Source organism: Mus pahari, chromosome 10, assembly GCF_900095145.1.
Source record: "Mus pahari chromosome 10, PAHARI_EIJ_v1.1, whole genome shotgun sequence".
NCBI lineage: Eukaryota > Metazoa > Chordata > Mammalia > Rodentia > Muridae > Mus > Mus pahari.
In genome coordinates this window covers 75,058,788-75,079,608 of record NC_034599.1, presented here as the reverse complement: position 1 = coordinate 75,079,608, position 20,821 = coordinate 75,058,788, and the positions used below count along the sequence as shown (strand labels likewise).

General features: G+C 40.5%; 1 protein-coding gene across 1 annotated transcript in view; it reads left to right on the top strand.

Annotated features, from left to right (window-relative positions):
- The window catches only part of Impg1 (interphotoreceptor matrix proteoglycan 1), a 125,626-nt gene that overhangs the window by 26,798 nt on the left and 78,007 nt on the right, over window positions 1-20,821 (top strand). Inside the window, exons 3-7 of the mRNA XM_021207592.1 lie at window positions 72-238; window positions 505-533; window positions 5,433-5,497; window positions 10,372-10,475; window positions 13,990-14,142. Of these exons, the coding sequence (XP_021063251.1) occupies window positions 72-238; window positions 505-533; window positions 5,433-5,497; window positions 10,372-10,475; window positions 13,990-14,142 (518 nt within the window). The remainder of the gene's footprint in view (window positions 1-71; window positions 239-504; window positions 534-5,432; window positions 5,498-10,371; window positions 10,476-13,989; window positions 14,143-20,821) is intronic.

Sequence of the window (20,821 nt, the reverse complement as noted above, 5' to 3'; positions counted from 1 at the left end):
GTGACACTGTGTGCTTTAGGGAAAGGGGTTTTCCATTTTGCATGACTAACTTTAACTGTTTTGTGTTCCAGTATGTCAAGAAGTAGTGTGGGAAGCATATCGTATCTTTCTGGACCGAATTCCTGACACAGAGGAGTATCAAGACTGGGTCAGCCTCTGCCAGAAAGAGACCTTCTGCCTCTTTGACATTGGGAAAAACTTCAGCAACTCCCAGGAGCACCTAGATCTTCTTCAGCAGGTAAGCCTATGCAATGTCCTGGGAGCAGCAGGCTCCCAGCCCCTGCCCCTTTGAAATGGTTACTAAGGCATAAGAGTTACTTGACAAAATACTTAGAGATAGCTGAGAAGACATACAGGAATCTTATTCCTGCAAAATAATATTGCACAGGCAGGTTGACATGTAGTTGAAGGCAGAAAGAATGAAAATAGACTTTAGCTCCTCAGTTGACATTATCTCTGGGTAAAATTACTTTTTATCTTCTTCTTCTTTTTTTTTTTTTCCAGAGAATAAAACAGAGAAGCTTCCCTGGGAGGTGAGTACCCAAAATAGAATTCTGGATACTCTTGACTTTCAAAGGATCATATAATGGAGTGCAAGTAAGCTATTGTACTTTGACGATTTGTTAGCCACCAAGATCTGTTTAGGTTATTCTGATAGACAATGTGTATGCATATAGTGCCCTGAAGATAAACGAGTGCAGAGACTGAAAGTGAACAGACCTGACACACAGAGATCGATGTGTGTAAGAAAATGGAATTCTCTGTGATACGTTATCTAATGTGTATTTTCACTTAAAGGATCTAGAGCAATTAAAAGTTTAATTTTTAAGACAAGGCAAACTATTAGTTACATCAGGAAAATCCTTAACACGGTCAGAGTGTAGCCTGAATTTTGAGTTCTCATTTGGTATTCTGTAAAGCGTTATTATTTCTCAAACTAAATTACCGAAGCACTGAGCTACATCCTCAACAAGAACTGAATTTCAATATGAAAATTGAGTTACAGGGAGAGAGTGTGGGAGAGAGAAAGAGGGCATTAGCTAAAATGATTAAAGAGAGATGCTGTTACCAAACTCAGAACTCGCAAAGCACACTCAGCTAATGACATGTTGAAATCTCACACACACATGTAGACATATGAGATCCAGGAAATACTTCAAAATGCCTTTCACATTGGTTGCTTGGTTTCCAGTCTCTGTCACCAACCTGTTCCACAGCTCTGTAAGCTTATCTGTAGAGGAAAAAAAAATCTGATCTCCCCCAGTAGATAGCCCGGCCTTTACCTTTTTTCTCCCTTAAGATTCCTACTTCTAGATTAGTAAGTCTGGAATATTCCTTTTATATGTTAGTCCTATTTGATGTCAATCAGAATATTCCCTTATTGTCCCTCGTTGCCTTCAGAATATTTGACTTGCTCTCTCTCCAAGCCAAGTCTGTGTATAGGAAACTGAACATGAGGACTACACCTGTGGCATCTCTTAGCTCTGGCTTTTGGGTAGGACCAGCCATTGAAGAGTGTAGAATGGGATCACTGAATCCCACCACCCCTCTCTCATATTCTCTCTCTCTCTCTCTCTCTCTCTCTCTCTCACACACACACACACACACACACACACACACACACACACATACACACACATACACACGCACCATCATGTCATCACCTTCATGTTCAGCTCTGGCCTGTCCAGCAGCTCCTTCCACAATTTAATATTCTTGTTCCTGTGCATACCACTGTTAGAAATCACATGGTAGTATATTTTTATCTCCCTATTTTTTCCACAACTTAATAAATAATCACTGTATTAGATCTTACTTAAATTACCTTCCTGTTGGTGTCACTTGTTTCTTCCCAGGCCCTTTAGTGAAGCAGAGGGAAAACTAAATCATGCCCTTTGTCCACTGAGCTCTCCAGTTTGCCTCACATTACCCATGATCCCACTGCTGCCACAATCTCACTGCGTGCCCTACTCACCTTGGGCTCTGACCTAAGGGTTTCCTCTCTTGCATGAAAGAATTCACCTCCTCCACACAACCTATTCAAATTCTCCTCTCTTCCAAGATCCATGACTTACCTTTATACTGCTGTGATGGAGCACCATGAACAAGACAATTTATTGAAAAAAAAGTCTAAGTGGGCTTACAGTTTCAGAGGATAAGTCCATGACCATTGTGGTAGGGAGCATTGTAGCAGATAGGCATGGCACTAGAACAGCAGCTGGGAGTTCACTTATAGCTTGAGGCAACAACCACAAAACAAAGAGAGGGAGAGAGACAAGGAAAAGGGAGAGGGGGAGGGGAGGGGAGGGGAGGGAGAGGGGAGGGAGAGGGGCAGGGAAGGGGAGGGGTGGCAATGGCCTGGGCCTTTGAATCCCCAAAGCCCACTCCAAGGAACACACCTCCTCCAATAAGGACCCACCTCCTGATCCTTCCCAAACAGTTCTATCAACTGCAGACCAAGCATTCACATATATGAGCCTATGAGGGCCATGTTCATTCAAACCAGCACACTCCAGGAAGACTCCCAACTCCCCACAGTATCTTCATAGCCCATCTAAGGCTGAAGCCTGTCTTGAACCTTCTGCTCTGCTTGGCACCACCCTTCTTGCTGAACATTTTCTTCCCTCTCCTGCCTTCCTGTGAAAGTACAAAGTCCTTGGCAGCAGGACCCATGTGATACTCTACACATTCTCTACAAGACAGCAGGGCTGTCTCCCGTTTTCTTAATCATGTATGAGTGCTGAGCTGCTCTCACTCACTTCAACAAGGTATAGCCAGGAGGGACTGCATGACCCAAGAAAGGCTTTGGCCTACACCACTACCTTTGTTTACAAGAATATTGTGAATAGAATTCACAGAAATATTCTTGGCCAGTTTAAATATTGGACTGACTCCTACTTTCAAGAAAGCCTTAAATGCTAAGAAGAGACCATACACATGAAATGATGTCCACAAAACATTATAATTCTTGATAGACAAACATGAAAAATTATGAAAGGTTCGCCTCTCCCAGACAGAGAAAGAAATTCTGTTCCTGCCTGAGCCCATAGCATTATTAAAGAGGAGTAAGAGGTTCACACTCACTGTAGCTTCAGACACCAAGTCAGGTAAAGGAAAAATTTCTCTTCCACATAAAACCATTCCAAGAAGTAAAGAGAAATTTCTCTCTCCTCACTAGTCCATAATTCTGCCAATTTCAAATGGCTTTTAAATAAAAGCCAGCACAAGAACCAAGTATCCCAGATTTCCATCCACAGCTTCTGTCAGGTAGTACAAATTGCCAGCTTAGAGGAAGGATCACACGCAATAGTAGAGGATAAGGACACCATCCAAGAGAGCAGCACACACTGGGATGCTGGTCTGTAACTCAGCAGTGACCATGGTTACCATCACTCTCCTCCTCTTGCTTAGTTTCTTTCTCATAGCAAGTGCAACAAGGAGAGTCCAGTGGTTCTGAGACCTCAGCATAAAAACAAAGGTCTATAAAATTAAAAGGAAAGGAAATTTATCCAAATCATAAATGCCACGGTGTTTGACATTTAAATACCATCTCCATAAAAGCTATTTGTTAAGCATATATCATAATACCAGAAAAATAGTAAGAATGTCCTGTGTCTACCAATATGCTCACCCACTGCTAAAACTGACACCTATTTTCCTGTTTACACCAATTTTTGTTAGCATATATTAATCATATTTAATAGTTTAATTTTCATACACACACACACACACACACACACACACACACACACATATATATATATATATATATATATATATATATATATATATATATATATATGCTTTAACTAATACCATATCACACCTGCTCTCCCTCCCTCTGGTCCTTCCAAATATACAACAAATATTCATTGTTTTGTTTTTCTATATGGGATGTGTGTGTGTGTGTGTGTGTGTGTATGTGTAATATGAATATATGTTCATGTTTGTGCAATTGTGCTGACCTGTGCTATGTATGTGAAGGTTAGAGGTCAATGTCATTTTCACAATCACTGTCTACTTTTCTTACTTTTGAAATATAATCTCTTACTAAAAACTGAGCTCTCTGTTTCAATTAGGTTGGCTGGCTACTGAACCTGCTAGATCCACCTGTCTCCAACAGCCAGTGCTGGGATTATAGACCCATATCTCTGTGCCCATATCCTATTGAATTCCGTTGAATCCAATTTCAGATCTTCATGCTTGCACCCCAAACACTTTACTGCTGACCCATCTCCCAGGCTCAAATATCCATCTTTATTGGTCAGAGTTCATGACAGCAGAAATGGCAATAATTTAAACATTATTCTTCCTGGCATTTTGGGAAGTGTTGGCATAACAGAGATGCACAGGTAGTAATGTTGGCTCTGTCCAGTCTAGATAGCTCTGTGGGAACCAAACATCAGCCATTGCTTTCCATCTTCTTTCATGAAACACACACACACACACAAAAAAAAAAAAATTATGTATCATACTAGAAAAGACACTATCAGTATCAGTTGGGACCTAACAGATTAGAGAAGAAATGTTTCAGTGAGATCCAAAAGCTAACAGCACCACAATTCCTTTCCACTGTGGCCTATTAGTAATGGGCTGATGCTGTATAGGCAGACAATGCTGCCACTGCCTTGGATTTGACCCTAGACTATCTCCCACATTGCCATCCATGGATCTGAAATCTGACCCCCAACTTCCTGGCTGGTTATCATGTGCATCACTGTTGTGGAAAGAAAACAGATATCATAAACCTGTACCATCCAGAAACCAATTCCTTCCCACTCCTTTAACTGCAACAGTTCCTTATTGGATAAGTACATGCAAAGAAGTCTGAGATTTGGAGGGAATATCCCAGTGTTCAAATATATCACCTATTACTTTCCATACCAAGAACACTGTATGTGCAATGGGACAGTAAAACATTGGAACACAAGTGAAGTTCAATTCTGCCTACAGTAGAAATGCCCCACCCCCAAGACCACACAAAGCCAAGAGGCTGAGGAGAGTCAGACATAACCATTCAAAGAGGTTGTTTGAAATTTTCTTCAATTATTTAATATACAAATACAAATATTGTGTGCACTATATAGATTTCCATTATTTAATATATAAATATAAATACCATATACAATATACAAATTTGCAATTATTCAATATATAAAGACACAAATGCAAATATTGTATACAATATACAAAATTTCAATTACTTAATATACATATATAAATATTATATACAATGTACAAATCTTCAACTATTGAATATACAAATATATATTTAAAAAATAACTTAATTAATAAAAAGTAGATTAATCTTGATTACAGTATGCTTGTCACCTAATACTTAGTCTATATATAGTATAGGCAAACTCAAATATAGGCCCCTACCATCACGTTCCTCTGTATCACCAATTCTTTATCTTCTTTTGCGCTAACAGGAAAGATGAGACAGCCTCCATGGAGACACTGGAAACACCTACCAAAGCTCCTGTTTTACCCACAGGTAAATTTGAATCTCATTTTGTCTCCTTCAAACTATCATGGAAAAGGTACTTGCAAAGCACTCCTTAGAAATACTGGTAAAAGTTATAATGCACCTTCTCATTTCTAGAACTTTGAATTCTATTGCTCAATGTCCATACTCATAACAAACACTGCTTGATCAGTACTTTTAAGCATAAATACCTTTCAAATCGCTAATTTCTCAATTAATTTCTGGGGCTAGTAATATAGCACAGTGGAGAGTGCTTGCCTAGCTTGACACCCTGAGTTCAATCCCTGCACCACAGAGAGTGCTAAATAATAGAATATTAAAGTTCTATTATTTTCATGTATTTTGTCGTGCATTTTCCAGAAATTTTTTTAGTTTAAATAATAAATCAGATTGGTAAGCTCCTATCTCAGTACATATTTGGCAATGCTGAGTATAAACCCCCTAAGTATAAAACCCCCTAAGGGTTTTTTAACCTTTTTATTGCATGCGTGTGTATGGCGTATACGTCAGAGTGCAGGCTGGCACACGTGGTGATCAGAGGGTGACTTTGTGGCATGGGTTCGCTCCTCTTCCTTCACATAGTTCCAGGGATCATGCTCAGGTATTCAGGCTTGGAAACCAAGTACCTTTAGTTGCTGAGTCACTTGCTAGCCCTAAATAGAAATTTTTAATGTTTACTCAAAAAGAGAGATAATAATTTTATGTTTATTAGACACTTAAAATTTGCTTTTCGTGTATTTTAGTATGGCAGTCTTACCATGTTCCCTTATAATTTAATAATACTCTAGTGAATATTACCAATGATACATGCCTATAATCCCATTACTCAGGAGACTGAGGATGAAAAGATCAAGAGTTTGACACCAACCTGGGCTATATAGTGAGTTCAAGATTAGACTGAATTACTATTATTCTAAATACTATTATTCTAAATTATTGCTAAATACAGTGTATTAAATACAAAATACATGTCATAAGGAGTATTTTGCCAGGCTGTATGTACATGCACCACGTGTGTACAGCACTGGCAAGAGGCTAGAATAAGGTGTCCAGTCACAACTGTGAGCCACCATGTGGGGACTGGGAACCAAACTCGGGTCCTCTACAAGAGCATCAAATGCTCTTAACCACTGAGCTAGCTCTCTTGTCCCATTCTACATATACTTTCAAGTATATAGAACTGTTAAACTTCTGGGAAATGGGCTTTTTAAGTAATGTCAGTAATATTTTTAAGAAAGCACATTTTGGACGTGGAAGGATGGAAGTCAGTAGAGTGCTCTCCTGGATAGCCAAATCTGCAGGTTCGACCCACAGCATCACTGGATTTGGTACTTTGTGCCTATAAACCTAGCACTCAGGAAAGGGACCAGGAGGGTCAGAGCTTCATATCATCTTGGGCAACATAACGAGTTTGAAGCCATAGTGAGTTTGATATATAAGACCTTTATCATTTTTTTTAACAAAAGAGGGGAAAGATGTTCCTTTACATCTGTGCATTAAAATATAGAGACTTTTAGACAATGAAAATAGAGTTTGTACATCTATTTGCTGACATTAGAGAAATCTACTGTGACTTCATTTTTATATTTCTTCTAAGTTAAAATAATTTACCATTTCTAGACTTACTTCTAAATACTAATGCAACAAGACTAGTTCAAGTTCAATTGCAAAAAGTGACACACATCCTTTAACCAGAAGTTGAATAGTTGTTAATTCCCCTTATAAACGGGTGAAGTTTGACCTGTGATTCTTCATATCCAGACTTATTTGTAAAAGTATTATTTACAGAAAGCATTTGTTTAAAAAAATTTTTCTGGCAGCTTTTTGTGAAGGACCTTCATAACAAAATTAAAGAAACTGGAATAAAGACTAAATAGAAACTCTCTCAATGCCTGTGGGTGGCTCAGGGCTTGTAGAAGAACTTCAGCAGTATTCAGACTACTTCGGCAACCACATGGGCTTGGCTGGGACTTTAGTCTTTACCATGTCCTCACTGACAGCCACTTCATTACTATAGAAAAACTGAGGACAATCAAAAGGGCAATATTTGATAGTGGGTTTTGATAGTGGGACTATTCATTTCTTTTGGTTGCCTCGGTATATAGTAACCTACCCTCAGATTACTGCTGGTGTTTGTACCCAGTGACTCAAGGATAACGCTGTTTATCTATTGAGCTACACACAGCCCAATAGAGATTGACTGACATCTCAACTCTACTATAACTAATGCAAATTGAACATTCCAAGGATCTCAAAACTGTACACTGTCGATGATCAGAAAGTTCAGACAATAACCTAATACCTAATTTTATAAAAAAAAAATTACTGGGTATTAATGTACAGATTTACCTCAACACAATTGCAGTGTATGACTTCAATATCCAGCTCTCACCAAGAGACAACTTACAAAGACAAAAGACTCAAAAAAAAAAAGCAACATTAGAATTAAAGGACATTATAGTTCAGATGGACTTACAACCGTTTTCAGGATGCTTTATCCAAACACTGCAGAATACAAACATACCTAAGCAGCCTATAAAACTTTCTCTAAAACAGATCCCATTTGAGGATTGATGATTATGATTTATAACATTCAGACAATGACATATTTCATAACAAGCATAATATATTATGCCATCTGACACAATGAATAAAATACGAGATCAATAAAAACTATAGAAGATAGATAGATAGATAGATAGATAGATAGATAGATAGATAGATAGATAGATAGATAGATAGATAGAGATATGTTCATTGTACATACATATCTTTATTTCATTGCTTCATTGCATTGGCTAACAAGAATGACAGCTGAACTAACCAAAACATCCAACCAAATGGCATGTACTATTTTACCCAGAAGTATCACCTTCTCCAATGCCCTGTCACACAGTGAAGAGACGCTATTCGTAATCATAGTTTACTATGTATTTAAGAAGAAAAAACGGTTTTGATTTTCACAAAGAAATATAAATGTTTAAAAATCGATGTAGTGACTCCAATTTAGACATTACACAATGCACATGTTTGATATACCATGAATATGTATAATATTACATGTCCATTAAATAATGCTCCTCTTATATTAAGAGAATTTGTTGCTCTTGTAGAGGACCTGGGTTTGATTCTCGGCACCTACATGGCACCCCACAACCATCTCCAACTCCAGTCCTAGGGGATTCAGTGCACTCTTCTGACCTCTGCAGAAACCAGTCACACACAAGGTGTCTAGATGTACATATAGGTAAAACATCTATACACATGAAATAATAAAACATGAATCTAAAATAATTAATATGCTTTAAGTCATCTCTCCAGCTAAGTCAAATGTTCCCACACCCAGTTCAATGGCATCACAGAACCTCGTAGAGCTAGAGAACACATAAAAGACTTGGAGTGTGAAGAAAGAACAATATTTTATTTCCTAAGGCTTAAACTAACCAATACATTCTATATTTTGTCTAATATTTTTCATTCATTTATTTATTTTATTAGGTGTACAGTGGAAAAGGGAAAATGGGTAAAAAGAGAGGAAGAAAGTGAGAGAGGGAGGGAGGGAAAGAGGGAGAGAGGGAGGGAGGGAGGGAGGGAGGGAGGGAGGGAGGGAGGACTATATTTCCATGCTGGGGATGAACCATGCCTTGGAAAGGGGGGCAGTCAGTCCACTCAAATGGGCTGGAATGTAGTCTCAGTGCTTTATCGAAAAGACTTTCGTTCTGGCCTCCCATTTGATTCCCAAAGGGCAGTCTGGGATCCCTGTCTCATGATGGTCTAAACCCAGCTCAGTTCCCTATGAGTGGGTGAACAATCCAACGCTTGGTAAATTCTGATTCACAATGATAGGAAGAGCCAACATCGAAGGATCAAAAAGTGAGGTGGCTATGAGCGTGCTTGGCTGCCACAAGCCAGGTATCTCTGTGGTAACTTTTCTGACAACTCCTGCTTAAAACCCGAAAGGTCAGAAGGATGTCTACATTTTAAATAAATAAATAAATAAAAATAAAAAGCTATTTCTGACTAAGTATAAACTAACTGAATACAACACTATTTACCTTGAACATTTCTAATAAAACTTAGGATAAAATAGCAATACACATAGATTAAAATGAGTTATCCCTTGAACCAGAAAGCCTCTTTCTTGGTATCAGTGACTGTTTCTAAATGTTTTCCAGGGATCTGAAATTGTTTTTGCTGATCTGTAAAGGAGTGTTTTAAAGAGTGTCATGAGGAGCTGGAAAGATGTCCCAATGGTTAAGAACCCTTTGCTCTGACATTGGTAGCCCACAACTCACTATAACTCCAGTACCAGAGAATTCAAAGCTCTCCTCTGATGGCTGTGAGCAAAAGTCACTCTAGTCATGCACATAGCATATGCAGTTAAAATACTCATAATAAATAAATCCCAAAACAGAAAAGTAAAGGAGCAATTGATAATATCTTACTGTTCTTTCATCTCTTGGAGTCCTTGACCTAAATTTTAATAATTAAGATGTTCTGATTGTTAAAACAATATGGACTTTAAAGACTTGAGTAATATTCTAAGATAATATTCAGAACAAATTCAATATAAATACTTGTCTTTACACCCTTTAAATAGTCACAAAGAGAAACATTAATCAACTCTCATTAGACAAATCACTTAATTGTACCACATGTAGTATAACCCCAAATTTTGGCCCCATAAGAAATAACTTAATGGGTATTGAAAGTGTGACTTAATAGATTTTTTTTCAAAAACATGTGTATGGAATCTCTGAAAAATGAGTTTAGAATGTACTAATCTAGGGTGACAGAAAAGTGGAATTATGGAATCTTGACATTGCTCTAATTTAAATTCTTCTCATCTTATTTTTTGCCTGAAATCCCTCTAATTTCTACAGATGTTTCCAGGATGTCACTGGGGCCCTTCCCACGTCCTTCTGATGATACAGACCTCAAAGAGATTGTCAATGTCACCCTCAAAGATATTCAGAAGCCCACAACAGTAAGATCTGAGTTGGTAGTTTTTTAGGCACATGTCTGGTCTTTTCTTTTCATGTTCTCTTTCCCCTCATATCTATGTGTATGTGACATGCACACATATGCATGTATGCATGTTCACCTGCATGTGGCACAGGAGTACAAGGATTACAGGCAGGCTACCGTGTGCTCTTGGCTTTTCCTGGGATTCTAGAAATCAAAAACTTCAGCCTTCATGCTTACACAGCAAACCCTAACAAGCTGAGTCAGGTCTCGAGCCTTGATTTGTTTTCTTCAATAAACTAGGGGAAAAGGTGGAAGGATAAGATACTCAACATTTTTAATACTCTATTTTTAATCACTCAGATTATCTCAGTGTCTTTATCCTATTCACTATTCTTTATTGTTTGTTTGTTTGTTTGGGGTTTTTTATTTGGGGGGGGTTGGTTTTTTTTCAAGACAGGGTTTCTCTGTATAGCCCTGGCTGTCCTGGAACTCACTCTATAGACCAGGCTGGTCTCGAACTCAGAAATCTGCCTGCTTCTGCCTCCCAAGTGCTGGGATTAAAGGCGTGCACCACCACGCCCTGCCTCCTATTCACTATTCTTATATCATCCTAAGGAAGAACTGAAGAAATAAATAGGTTGGAAATTAGGAGAAGACAGGGAGAATTACAAAAAAAAAAAAACAAACAAACAGGAACCCTTCTCCCCTGTACCTTACAGATACACATGTGCAACAGGTGCTCCCAAAGCATTAAAGTTAATCAATCAATCAATCACAATTTACTCACTCTATACCAAAAGATAAGCTTTGTTGAAAGCTTATATTAGTCTCTATAATGTCATATTAGTATTAGTGTCTATCATGTGCAGCATAAGCATATCAAGTATGTTTCAAAATCCTTCACATCAAGCCAGAGAAAAGTAGAAAGAGTGATCTAAGGCTAAGAGGCTATGTACGTAAGAGGTCACCATGCAGACTGGTGCAGCCATAAAAGGTATTTAAAATATCAAAATAGGGAGTGTTTATCCCCCCCCCCAAAAAAAAAAAAAAACCCTAAATCTAGGCAGTGCTGAAGCAGAGAAGCACGGCCCTTGTTACTCATGAGAAGTATAGCCAGCAACCCAAAGAATAACAAACCAGAATGTCCCATTCTTCCACTGCTGCTGCATACACACACACACCTGATCTCCCTGGAATCTATGGGAGGATGCTCATTTCCTCTGTCCCCATCTGTTCAACTTCCCTCCAAGGCACAGGGCAAGGAAATGGAAAAAAAAATCCAACTTACCAGCTCTGCTTGAGAAATCTTGACGAGCAACCTGCTGGCCACTCTATGTGCCCTTCAGACAAGATGGCAGCAGTACAGCTGAACTACTGCTGTGAGCAAGGAAGAAAAATAATGTGGTTTTTGTGGGAAAAAAAATTCTGCCTCACCAATGGGGAAAGTGCTACTAGAAAAAAAGTATTTTGTAATTCAAAATATTTAACTTAAAATTTGTAAGATGGCCAGTCTTCCTTCTCCCTTTCTTCACATTGCCTGTGTCCTAGTCTTCAATATCCAGTGTAGGTACCTCCCTCAGTGTAAATATCCATATCTTTCATCTGGCATCTGCCATATCCTCTGAAGAGCATCCTCTACCGTCAGTAACTATGACCCATTCTTTAGCTCAGGAAATATTTTTTACTGATGTGCCAAGACTAGACAAGCACAACAAATATGCAAAGATCAGCAAGCTAGCTCCTGTATCAAGGAACATACATGCAGTTACACAAGACAGAATACCTTGAGTGCTATGATTAAAGACGGCAGGACAAATTACTGAGACAAAAATGATAATTCAGGACGGATTGTAGGGGTACGCTCCTTAGACTTCCACACTCAGTGAGTTTTATGTGTAAGCACCCCTTTGGTTTTGCTTTTAGGGATTACGTACAGTAGAGAATTGTGTGGACCGACAAGACTTGCAGGTAGAGAGAGGACAACAGGCAAGTATAGAAGCAGATGCCAAACAAGAAGCTGAAATGCAGTTCAAGGGAGGCAGAGGCAAAGAGTTCTGTACTCCAAGTAAAGAAAAAAATAGTTCAGACAAAATATAGAATGAGTAAAATGTATGAAAGACAGAGAGACAGAGACAGAGAGAGACAGAGAGAGAGGAGAGAGCACTGTTGCTGGAGGTGGGAGCATTTTAAATAGACTCTCCAGGAGGAGAAAAGCAGACAGTGTAGTGCCTGATTAATCTAGCAGTCACGGCTGCAGAATAAAACTAAAATTATTCAAGCAGACTGGACTAAGACCATAGAGAACATTTAAAGTACAGAAAAGGACTCCAGGTTTTAACCACAAGTAATAGGGAGTCTCTGGAGGTACTAGGTGAGAAGAATTTAAAAATCTATCTTTTACATGTGGACTATAAGTAGAACAATTCCCACCCCACCCCCTAGAGTCCAGAGGAGGAGAATGTGAGCCCTGAACCAAAGAGCACAGATTCCAGTCATGTCTAAGGAATCACCTTTAGTGAGCTGTTATTCAGAATGCTGACCGTAATAAGTAAAACCACATCATATACTTCAAAGTTACTAGGAGAATAGATTTTAATGTTTTACACACACACACACACACACACACACACACACAAGAGGTTTTTTAATTTGAGGTCCTGGATATATTAATAAGCCTAACACAATATCTCCAGACTATAAATAAATATCAAGGGCTGGTGAGATGGCTCAGCAGGTAAGAGCACCCAACTGCTCTTCTGAAGGTCCTGAATTCAAATCCCAGCAACCACATGGTGGCTTACAACCATCCATAAGGAGATCTGACTCCCTCTTCTGGTGTGTCCGAAGACAGATACAGTGTACTTACATATAATAAATAAATAAAATAATCTTTAAAAAAAAAACAAATATCAAAACCCATTGCACCCTATAAGTATAGACAATTATTATTTGTTATTTTAAAATATGTTGAAGCTGGATAATGAGGTGTCTGCTTGTAATTCCAGCACTTGAAGGTCAGAGGTTAGACTAAGAGTTCAAAGCCAGACTTAACTATATAGCAGGTTTGAAAATAGCTTGGGCAACCATGAGACACTGCCTCAAATGAGAAAAAAAAAAAAAAAAAAAAAACTTGAGGACTGCCTCAAGTCCAAGGCCAAGAGTTCAAGGCCAGACTTAACTATATAGCAAGTTTCAGAATAGTTCAGGGGACAATGAGACTCTACCTCAAATAAATAAGTAAATACAACTTGAGGAGTGCCTCAAGTCCAAGGCTAGCCTGAGCTACAAAGTGAGACTCTGACTCAAATAAGTGAAGAAATAACCAACCCAATGAAGCCCCAGTACTTTGTCTTATTGTGTCTCTTACTACAATTCATAGGCAACTCATAAGTCACAGGACTTCTATTCCAAAACCACTTGGACCTTCACAGTGCAATTCGCGATACAATGGCAACATAAATTTTATAATATTGCTGATTGTGTTGTTCACATTAATAGTGCCCCTTTCATTGTTTTTGTTGTTTTTAACCCAGGAAAGTAAAACAGAGCCTATTCGTGTGTCTGAATCCTCATCAGAGGAGAAGGTGGAGTTCAGCATCTCTCTGCCAAACCACAGGTTCAAGGCAGAGCTCACCAACTCCGGGTCGCCATACTACCAGGAACTGGTGGGACAGTCCCAACTGCAGGTGAGTGGGCCAGCCTATACACCCACACCTCAAGCCATGGCACCATCTGGGAGCCAACAGAGTATTATGAGTCCTTTGGCTATTAGCTCCAACTTCTTGGGATCAGGCCACTAAAAACTAATACTACATAAAGTTCCAAAAAATTGGGGCAAATTATCCATTCTAGCTTTTCTATTGGTCAATGTTTTTTATGCTTACATTATCTTTAATTTTTAATAAATTTTAAGTTCTTTTAACTAAAAGTCACAAATATTCTACATATGTAAATTCCCATTATGGTAATGATTCATAAGTAAACAGTTTTCAAAAAATTCATCAAGGTGTACATGAAAGCATTCATCTTTTTGTATGTCAATTATATATCCATAAAACTAATTAAAATTTTAGAAGATTAACATAAAATGATCACCTAGGCACCAACCAGAGAATCTAACTGATTGAAATATGAATTTTTCAATTTATAATTCTATATCCCTACAAATATTTCTACTTCTGCAACTTGAAAGGCATCTATGTTTACCACTACGTCACCAATGCTACCTTTGCAACTTAGTACAATTTAACTACATGACATTAGGTGGATATAATTAAAGTGAATATGCATCAATTACTAGAGCAAGAAGTAAGCCAAGATATCTTTTCTATCTTTCAACATTATCACACCTCTTTGTCTTTGGTTCAATTGTAATATTTTTTTAAACTCTCTGCAAGATAACTCCAACGATGTTGTTGAGTGTAGCAGATGAATGCTGAGGGTAGCAGTTGAGAATGGGAAAAAGAGAGAGAAAGGATTGTAGACCTAACCAGGGTGGTTACAAAATGTTTACCAGGTATAGTGAGTCCGTCACAGAGGCACCAAGCTTATTGGTGGCCTCTGGAGTGGAGTGAAGAGAGATGATTCCCAGGCCTGCAAAAGCTACTTGTAAGCCCTGCCGAGAGCTCCAGCATCCCAGCTCTCCTGAGTCATCACCACTGTTGGAGTATGCTTTTTGGTGATGCAGCTGCACTTGAGGGGATTCTAGTCCTATAAATTGCCCTTCACATAGTCTCCTGTATGGAATCCCAATTAAAAGGAAAAACAAAAAGCATTGGTTCACTAAGTTGGATTTGGTTAAAAACATTCCTTGGGTCTGCTGTGGGTTTCATATATGGAGTAAACAAATGTGCATGTGTTAAGTCATCAAGACCAAGAAGGCAGCATGAGTGAACACTAAAAGTGAGGGGAAAATCCAAATAGCTTATATTTCTGTCAATTAGAATGAGAGAGAGAGAGAGAGAGAGAGAGAGAGAGAGAGAGAGAGAGAGAGAGAGAGAGAAAGAGATGAGACAAAGCTAAAAAGGAAAGCCAGATCTTATCATGATGCCCATATGTTCTAAAATCGCCCTAACTGTTTCAAGGATTTGCTAAAGAGTGTTTTCAATACCAAATGGAATGAGTAACAAACACTTCATTAGTTCATTCTGCTTTATAATCCACATCTAAGTACTTGTATATGGTTTATGAGCACCGCAGAATCCTTCCCTTTCAAGCTAATATAAGGGATACTTTATAATTATTTGACTTTCCGATGATGATGAGAGGGATGGAAGGTCAGGAAGGCTTTATGTCTACATCTCCTCCCTGGGCGAATGCTGAGCACTGAATTCTCAAACCATGAGAAGCAGGGATCCTTTGCTACGTGGCTATAGGCTCTTCCCTAACTTGGTAATTCTATGAGTACCTAAAACGTCATACTAGCGAATAGTATTAGGCTCCATCTAACTGTAACCCCAATCCTAACCTTAACCCTAACAATAACCTCAACTCACTGTTCATCACTGAAGGAAGTCAGGACAGGAACTCAAGCGGAGCAGGAATCTGGAGGCAGGAGCTGATGCAGAAGCCATAGAAGGATACTGCACAGTGTCTCATACCTTGTGGCTTGCTCACCCTACTTTCCTATAGATCCCAAGACCAGCAGTGCACAAGGAGCTCAACTCTCTCCCATCAATTACTAGTTAAGAAATAACCCACAAGTTTACCTATGACTTAATCTTATGGAGGCATTTTCTCCACTGAGGCTCCTTCCTCTCTGACGACTCTAGCTTGCACCAAGTTGACATAAAACTAGTCAGTAAAGTATCATTCCTTCTTTAGTGAGTGTGGAAATTCAAGTATAAAGGGGGAAATTAACATCCCCAACTGACACAGCCATTACCCTGCAAAGAGAAGGTCCCAACCCAGGTAGTCGAACCTTGCTCCTTTTTCACTCACTACCCAATGCTTCTTATGTTTCCTAAAGTAATGCTTATGGAAAAGGGGTAATTATATCACCAAGTCGCCCTCTAGCTCCTGAAAAGCTAACTAAGCAAAGTCTATGTCTTGTCCAACTCTGCTCCGAAGAGCATCATCCTGCAGGCTCGCTCTTCAGTCTACCATTGCTTCGGTCCCAGTCCTCTGAAGCACCTGGCTGCTCACCAGCCTCTAAGCAGGACCACTCCAAAGCCTGCATTAGAAACCCAATCAGTGTGCCCCACCCATAGCATGTATTAGCCCAGTCATTTTGGGCCTCATCAGGAATTAATGGACAGTGCTTTGCAGTCACTTAATCTCCACAATAAACCTAATGAGCAATTTAATACAAATGTCAAAAGGAATCACTGGGTTGTTGTCTGAAAGCTTTCTCCTGTGCAAACATTCAGGAAAACTCAGCTAGCTGTAGCTGCTTTTTATAGCCCCGTTAACATACATTCTGGCAGAATCCGGGAGACCCCTGTGCGTTTGGTATTATTAATAAGGTTAAGTGGGCACTTAATTAGCAATTTAGTGGCTAGTGGTTCATGATTGGAAGGTCCCCAGTAGATTACTTAGCGGAATTAACTGAAGGGTTTTGTCATCGTGTCCCTAGACACCATATACACCCTCTGGTGCAAAGCTGATTCTTAATCAAACTCGGGTTCACAAAGAGGGCATGGATGGAAACAAAGGAACAAAAAGAACACTGCATGAAAGCCTTGCTGTGACATAGTCCTGGAGAGGAGGAGGGCCCTCCCAGGCACAGCAGGGGCACCTCCCATGCTTCTAAGCTTCACTGGCTGCTTGCACAGAGGCTAGGGTCTCTGAAAGGAGAAATAGATCATTATAACCTGCTGAACATACTCCAACACACCCTTGAGCCTTCACACCCGAAATCCACCGGGGTTCCACAGCTGTTCCCGCAGGACACCACAGCAGGTCTGACCTGTGTACAAGGACCTTACCTGTAACCTCCCCAAATAAAGTCCAGCTCTGTAGAACCTGGCCTACCTTCCCCCTGGTTCTTCTCTGTTAAGCTCATTACAGGCACACAAATTTATTTCCCTGGGCCTCCTCCCCATCCCCACCCCCTCACCCCCAAATCACAGTCGGAACCCTCATTCTGCCCTCCCATCCCACCCCCCACCTAAGTTGTTTTAAAAAACTATCTAAAGGCTGAGTCTGTCCTTGGAGAATCCATGCTGTGGGGGAAATTGGGACTCTCAGGGAGCTAGTCACCCAATGAAAAAGTAGAAAATTAAATAAATAAATAAATAAATAAATAAATAAATAAGTCAGTCAGTCCCTGTCTGCCAGGCACATGTCACTTGTCTGTCATTCCTCACTGGTACCCTGTGGCATAGACATAAGTGTTCCATTTTGATCAAGAGATCACGACCCAGAGGCTAAACAATAAAACCCAAGCATTTGCAGCTAGAAAGTAATAGCACCCATATTTAAACCCAGCCCTGTACAGTATCTCCTTACCACCCAGACTAAGCTACTTTTATCACCAGAGTTCCTATAGGTTCAGGAAATGAAAACTATTTTTAATATTGGCACAAGAAAATATAATTAAAAGGTAAATCTATCTGCTGGAAAAAAATTTTTTCAATGATGCAACCCAAAGCCCCAGAAGAGGTTGGGAATTATCTATCTATGCATCACTGATACAGGGCTGGATGCTAGAGATACAAAGTGGCAGTGATTTTTAGATGCAATGGCGATGAGCTTAGAGAACGAAAAGATGAACTCAACTCATCAAGTAATATTTTTTCTTAGTTCCTTCTGTGTGGGTGACAATATGGTAGATTCTAAAAGCAAAGAAGATAAAGATGAATAAAGAAGACTCCATCCCTAGACCAAAGGGCAGGCATCTCCCAGAGCTTGGGTGACTCACTTAAGAGATGCACCCTGGCAGAGAGAAGAAAATCCAATCAGAAGATGAGTCTGGAGTGCTTACACCCTTGGTCCTTTGAAGGCCCCATGACCCAGTGTAGGGGACCGCCAGGGTGGGGAGGTGGGAGTGAGTGGGGGATAGGGGAGTGTAGTGTTTCTGCCTGCACGCTGACCGGCACCTGTCTGCGTGGGCAGAAAACACCTTGGGGTGGGTTCGTACTGCAGAGCTAATCTTCCTGAAATAAGATGATCTGCAAGAAAGATTATTACTATTTATTGATTACACGCGGGAGAACCCAACCCTCTCCCACGTGCCCCATGTCCCATTGTCTCTGCATGGATCAATGTTCCATGTCCCAATGGCGGAATGGCGCGGTCTGGTCCTCCGGTCCTCCATGGAGCTGTGTCCAGAAGGCGGGTCCAATCGAGTAGGCGTGATGACATTGGTGGTTGGTCAGGGCGACGAGTGGGCGTTGACAGTGGGCGGTCCGAGGATGCTGTGTTCTGGCTGGTCTGCTGCACTCCNGCTGATCTGGGGAGCAACCCCCAGCATGCCTGTAAGAGGCACAACACTGCTTAGAGGGAGGACCCAACAGGGGAGCACTCTCATAGAAGCAGGGGGAGGGGAGATGGCATAGGGTGTTTTTTGGGGGGGAAACCTGGGAAGGGTATAACATTTGAAATGTAAATTAAGAAAATATAAAATAAAAATAAATAAATAAATGCGATTAAGAACAGTAAGAAAGAAAAAAAAAGAAAGGCTCAGTAGAAGCACTCACTGAGCAGAAGATGGGAGATACTGTATTGTGGGCCAAGGGAAAATAATTCAGGGGGCTCTGGAGAAAAAGGGGTGTGTGTTATAAATGGAAGTTCAGAGGTCAGCTTGGGTTCACTGGGAGGCCGACTACAGCCACTGCTCAGTGGGATAATGGCAGAAAGAAGTACATCTGACTTTTCTATTTCTGTGAAGAGACATCATGGCAAAGGCAACTTATGAAAGAAAACATTTTATTACAGACTTGCTTACACTTTTGTAGAATGATTCCGTGACCATCATGGTGTGGTGTGTGACAAGATGACGCTGGGGAGCCTGGCAGCATGGCGCTGGGGCAATAGCTGAGAGCTTTTTATCTTATTCACTGGTGGCAAGCAGAGGGAGATAGAGATGGAGATAGAGATAGAGACAGAGACAGAGAGACAGACAGAGAGACAGAGACAGAGATGTGCGGCAGGAACGCTGTGGGCTTTTAAAACCTCAAAGACCACCTCTAGTGAAATAACTCCTAGAAAAAAAAAAGTCACATTTCCTCTAACCAAGCCACACCTCCTAATCCTTCCGAAGCAGTCCACCAGCAGGGGAGTGAGCATTCTAACCCGTGAGCCTGTGGGGGCCGTTCTCATTCCACCAAAGTATGAACGGTAAAGCATGATGCAGAGTCGGGGGAGTATTAAGTGACTTCTTGAAGGACTGGACCTTATTCCACAGGCAGTGTGGCCAGCCTGTGGATTTTTGGATGAAAAGCAACAAGATGGAACTTGGAAAAAATAATTCATGACACACATGCCAAAAAGAGGAGGCGAAGAAACAGGGAAGGAAACTTCTGTTCTCCATCTGCACCCCAACACACACACACACACACACACACACACACACACACACACACACACACACACACACCATGCGGGGGATGGGCACTGACTCATTTCAACGGTGCAGCAAAGGAGGTTGGTAGGGCTGCTACTGGAGCGGCACTGTGGAAAAACCAAATGGTATCGTGGGATTTGAACCGAAGTTAGTAACGGCTGATGAGGGCCGAAGAGACGAGGTGTTTGGGTATCCTAGGATTTCTGGCATTACCTTGCCTGACATGTGGAAGTCAGGAAATAATGCAGATTTGAGGGAGAAAACGATGCTTGTGTAGAGAACTCAAGCCTGGGTGGGAGACCACGGAAGCCGTGGGAGGAAATCAGATTTCCCTACCAAGAGCATGAGAATCAGAGAGAGGCAGGAAGGAGGGCAAGGCTGGCCTCGCTTGTCTCCATGTTGTTCTACTCAAGCTCCTCTACCGATCTGCTTTGCCTCCCTCTCAGACTTGCTTGTCTTGAAGGAAAGCTGGTATGAACGGGTTATAGAATAAGAAGGAGCAAGGGGAGAAGGCTGGGGGTGTGAATTTTTCAAGGTCTTTACACTTCAAGGCTAAAATCAAGAACTTGGTGGAGCAAAGAAAACTGAAAAAGAGAAAATATGCCAAAGCTCCTATCTTGAAGGAAGATTTGGAGAGAACCACCCACTCCCGAGGAACCACGGGGGGGGGGGGGCAAGAATGGGGCTGTGAGGCCAGGAGGAGCCAGGAAAATGATCCAGATAGCAAGGCTCATCAACAAGTGCAAATTAAGACAACTTGGGAGATCTATGCAAGTCTAAGAACCAATCTAATTGATCAGCCATTTCGAATCTAATGATATCTTTAGCGCTGTGTTTTCCAAATCCTTTAATTCAGTTCA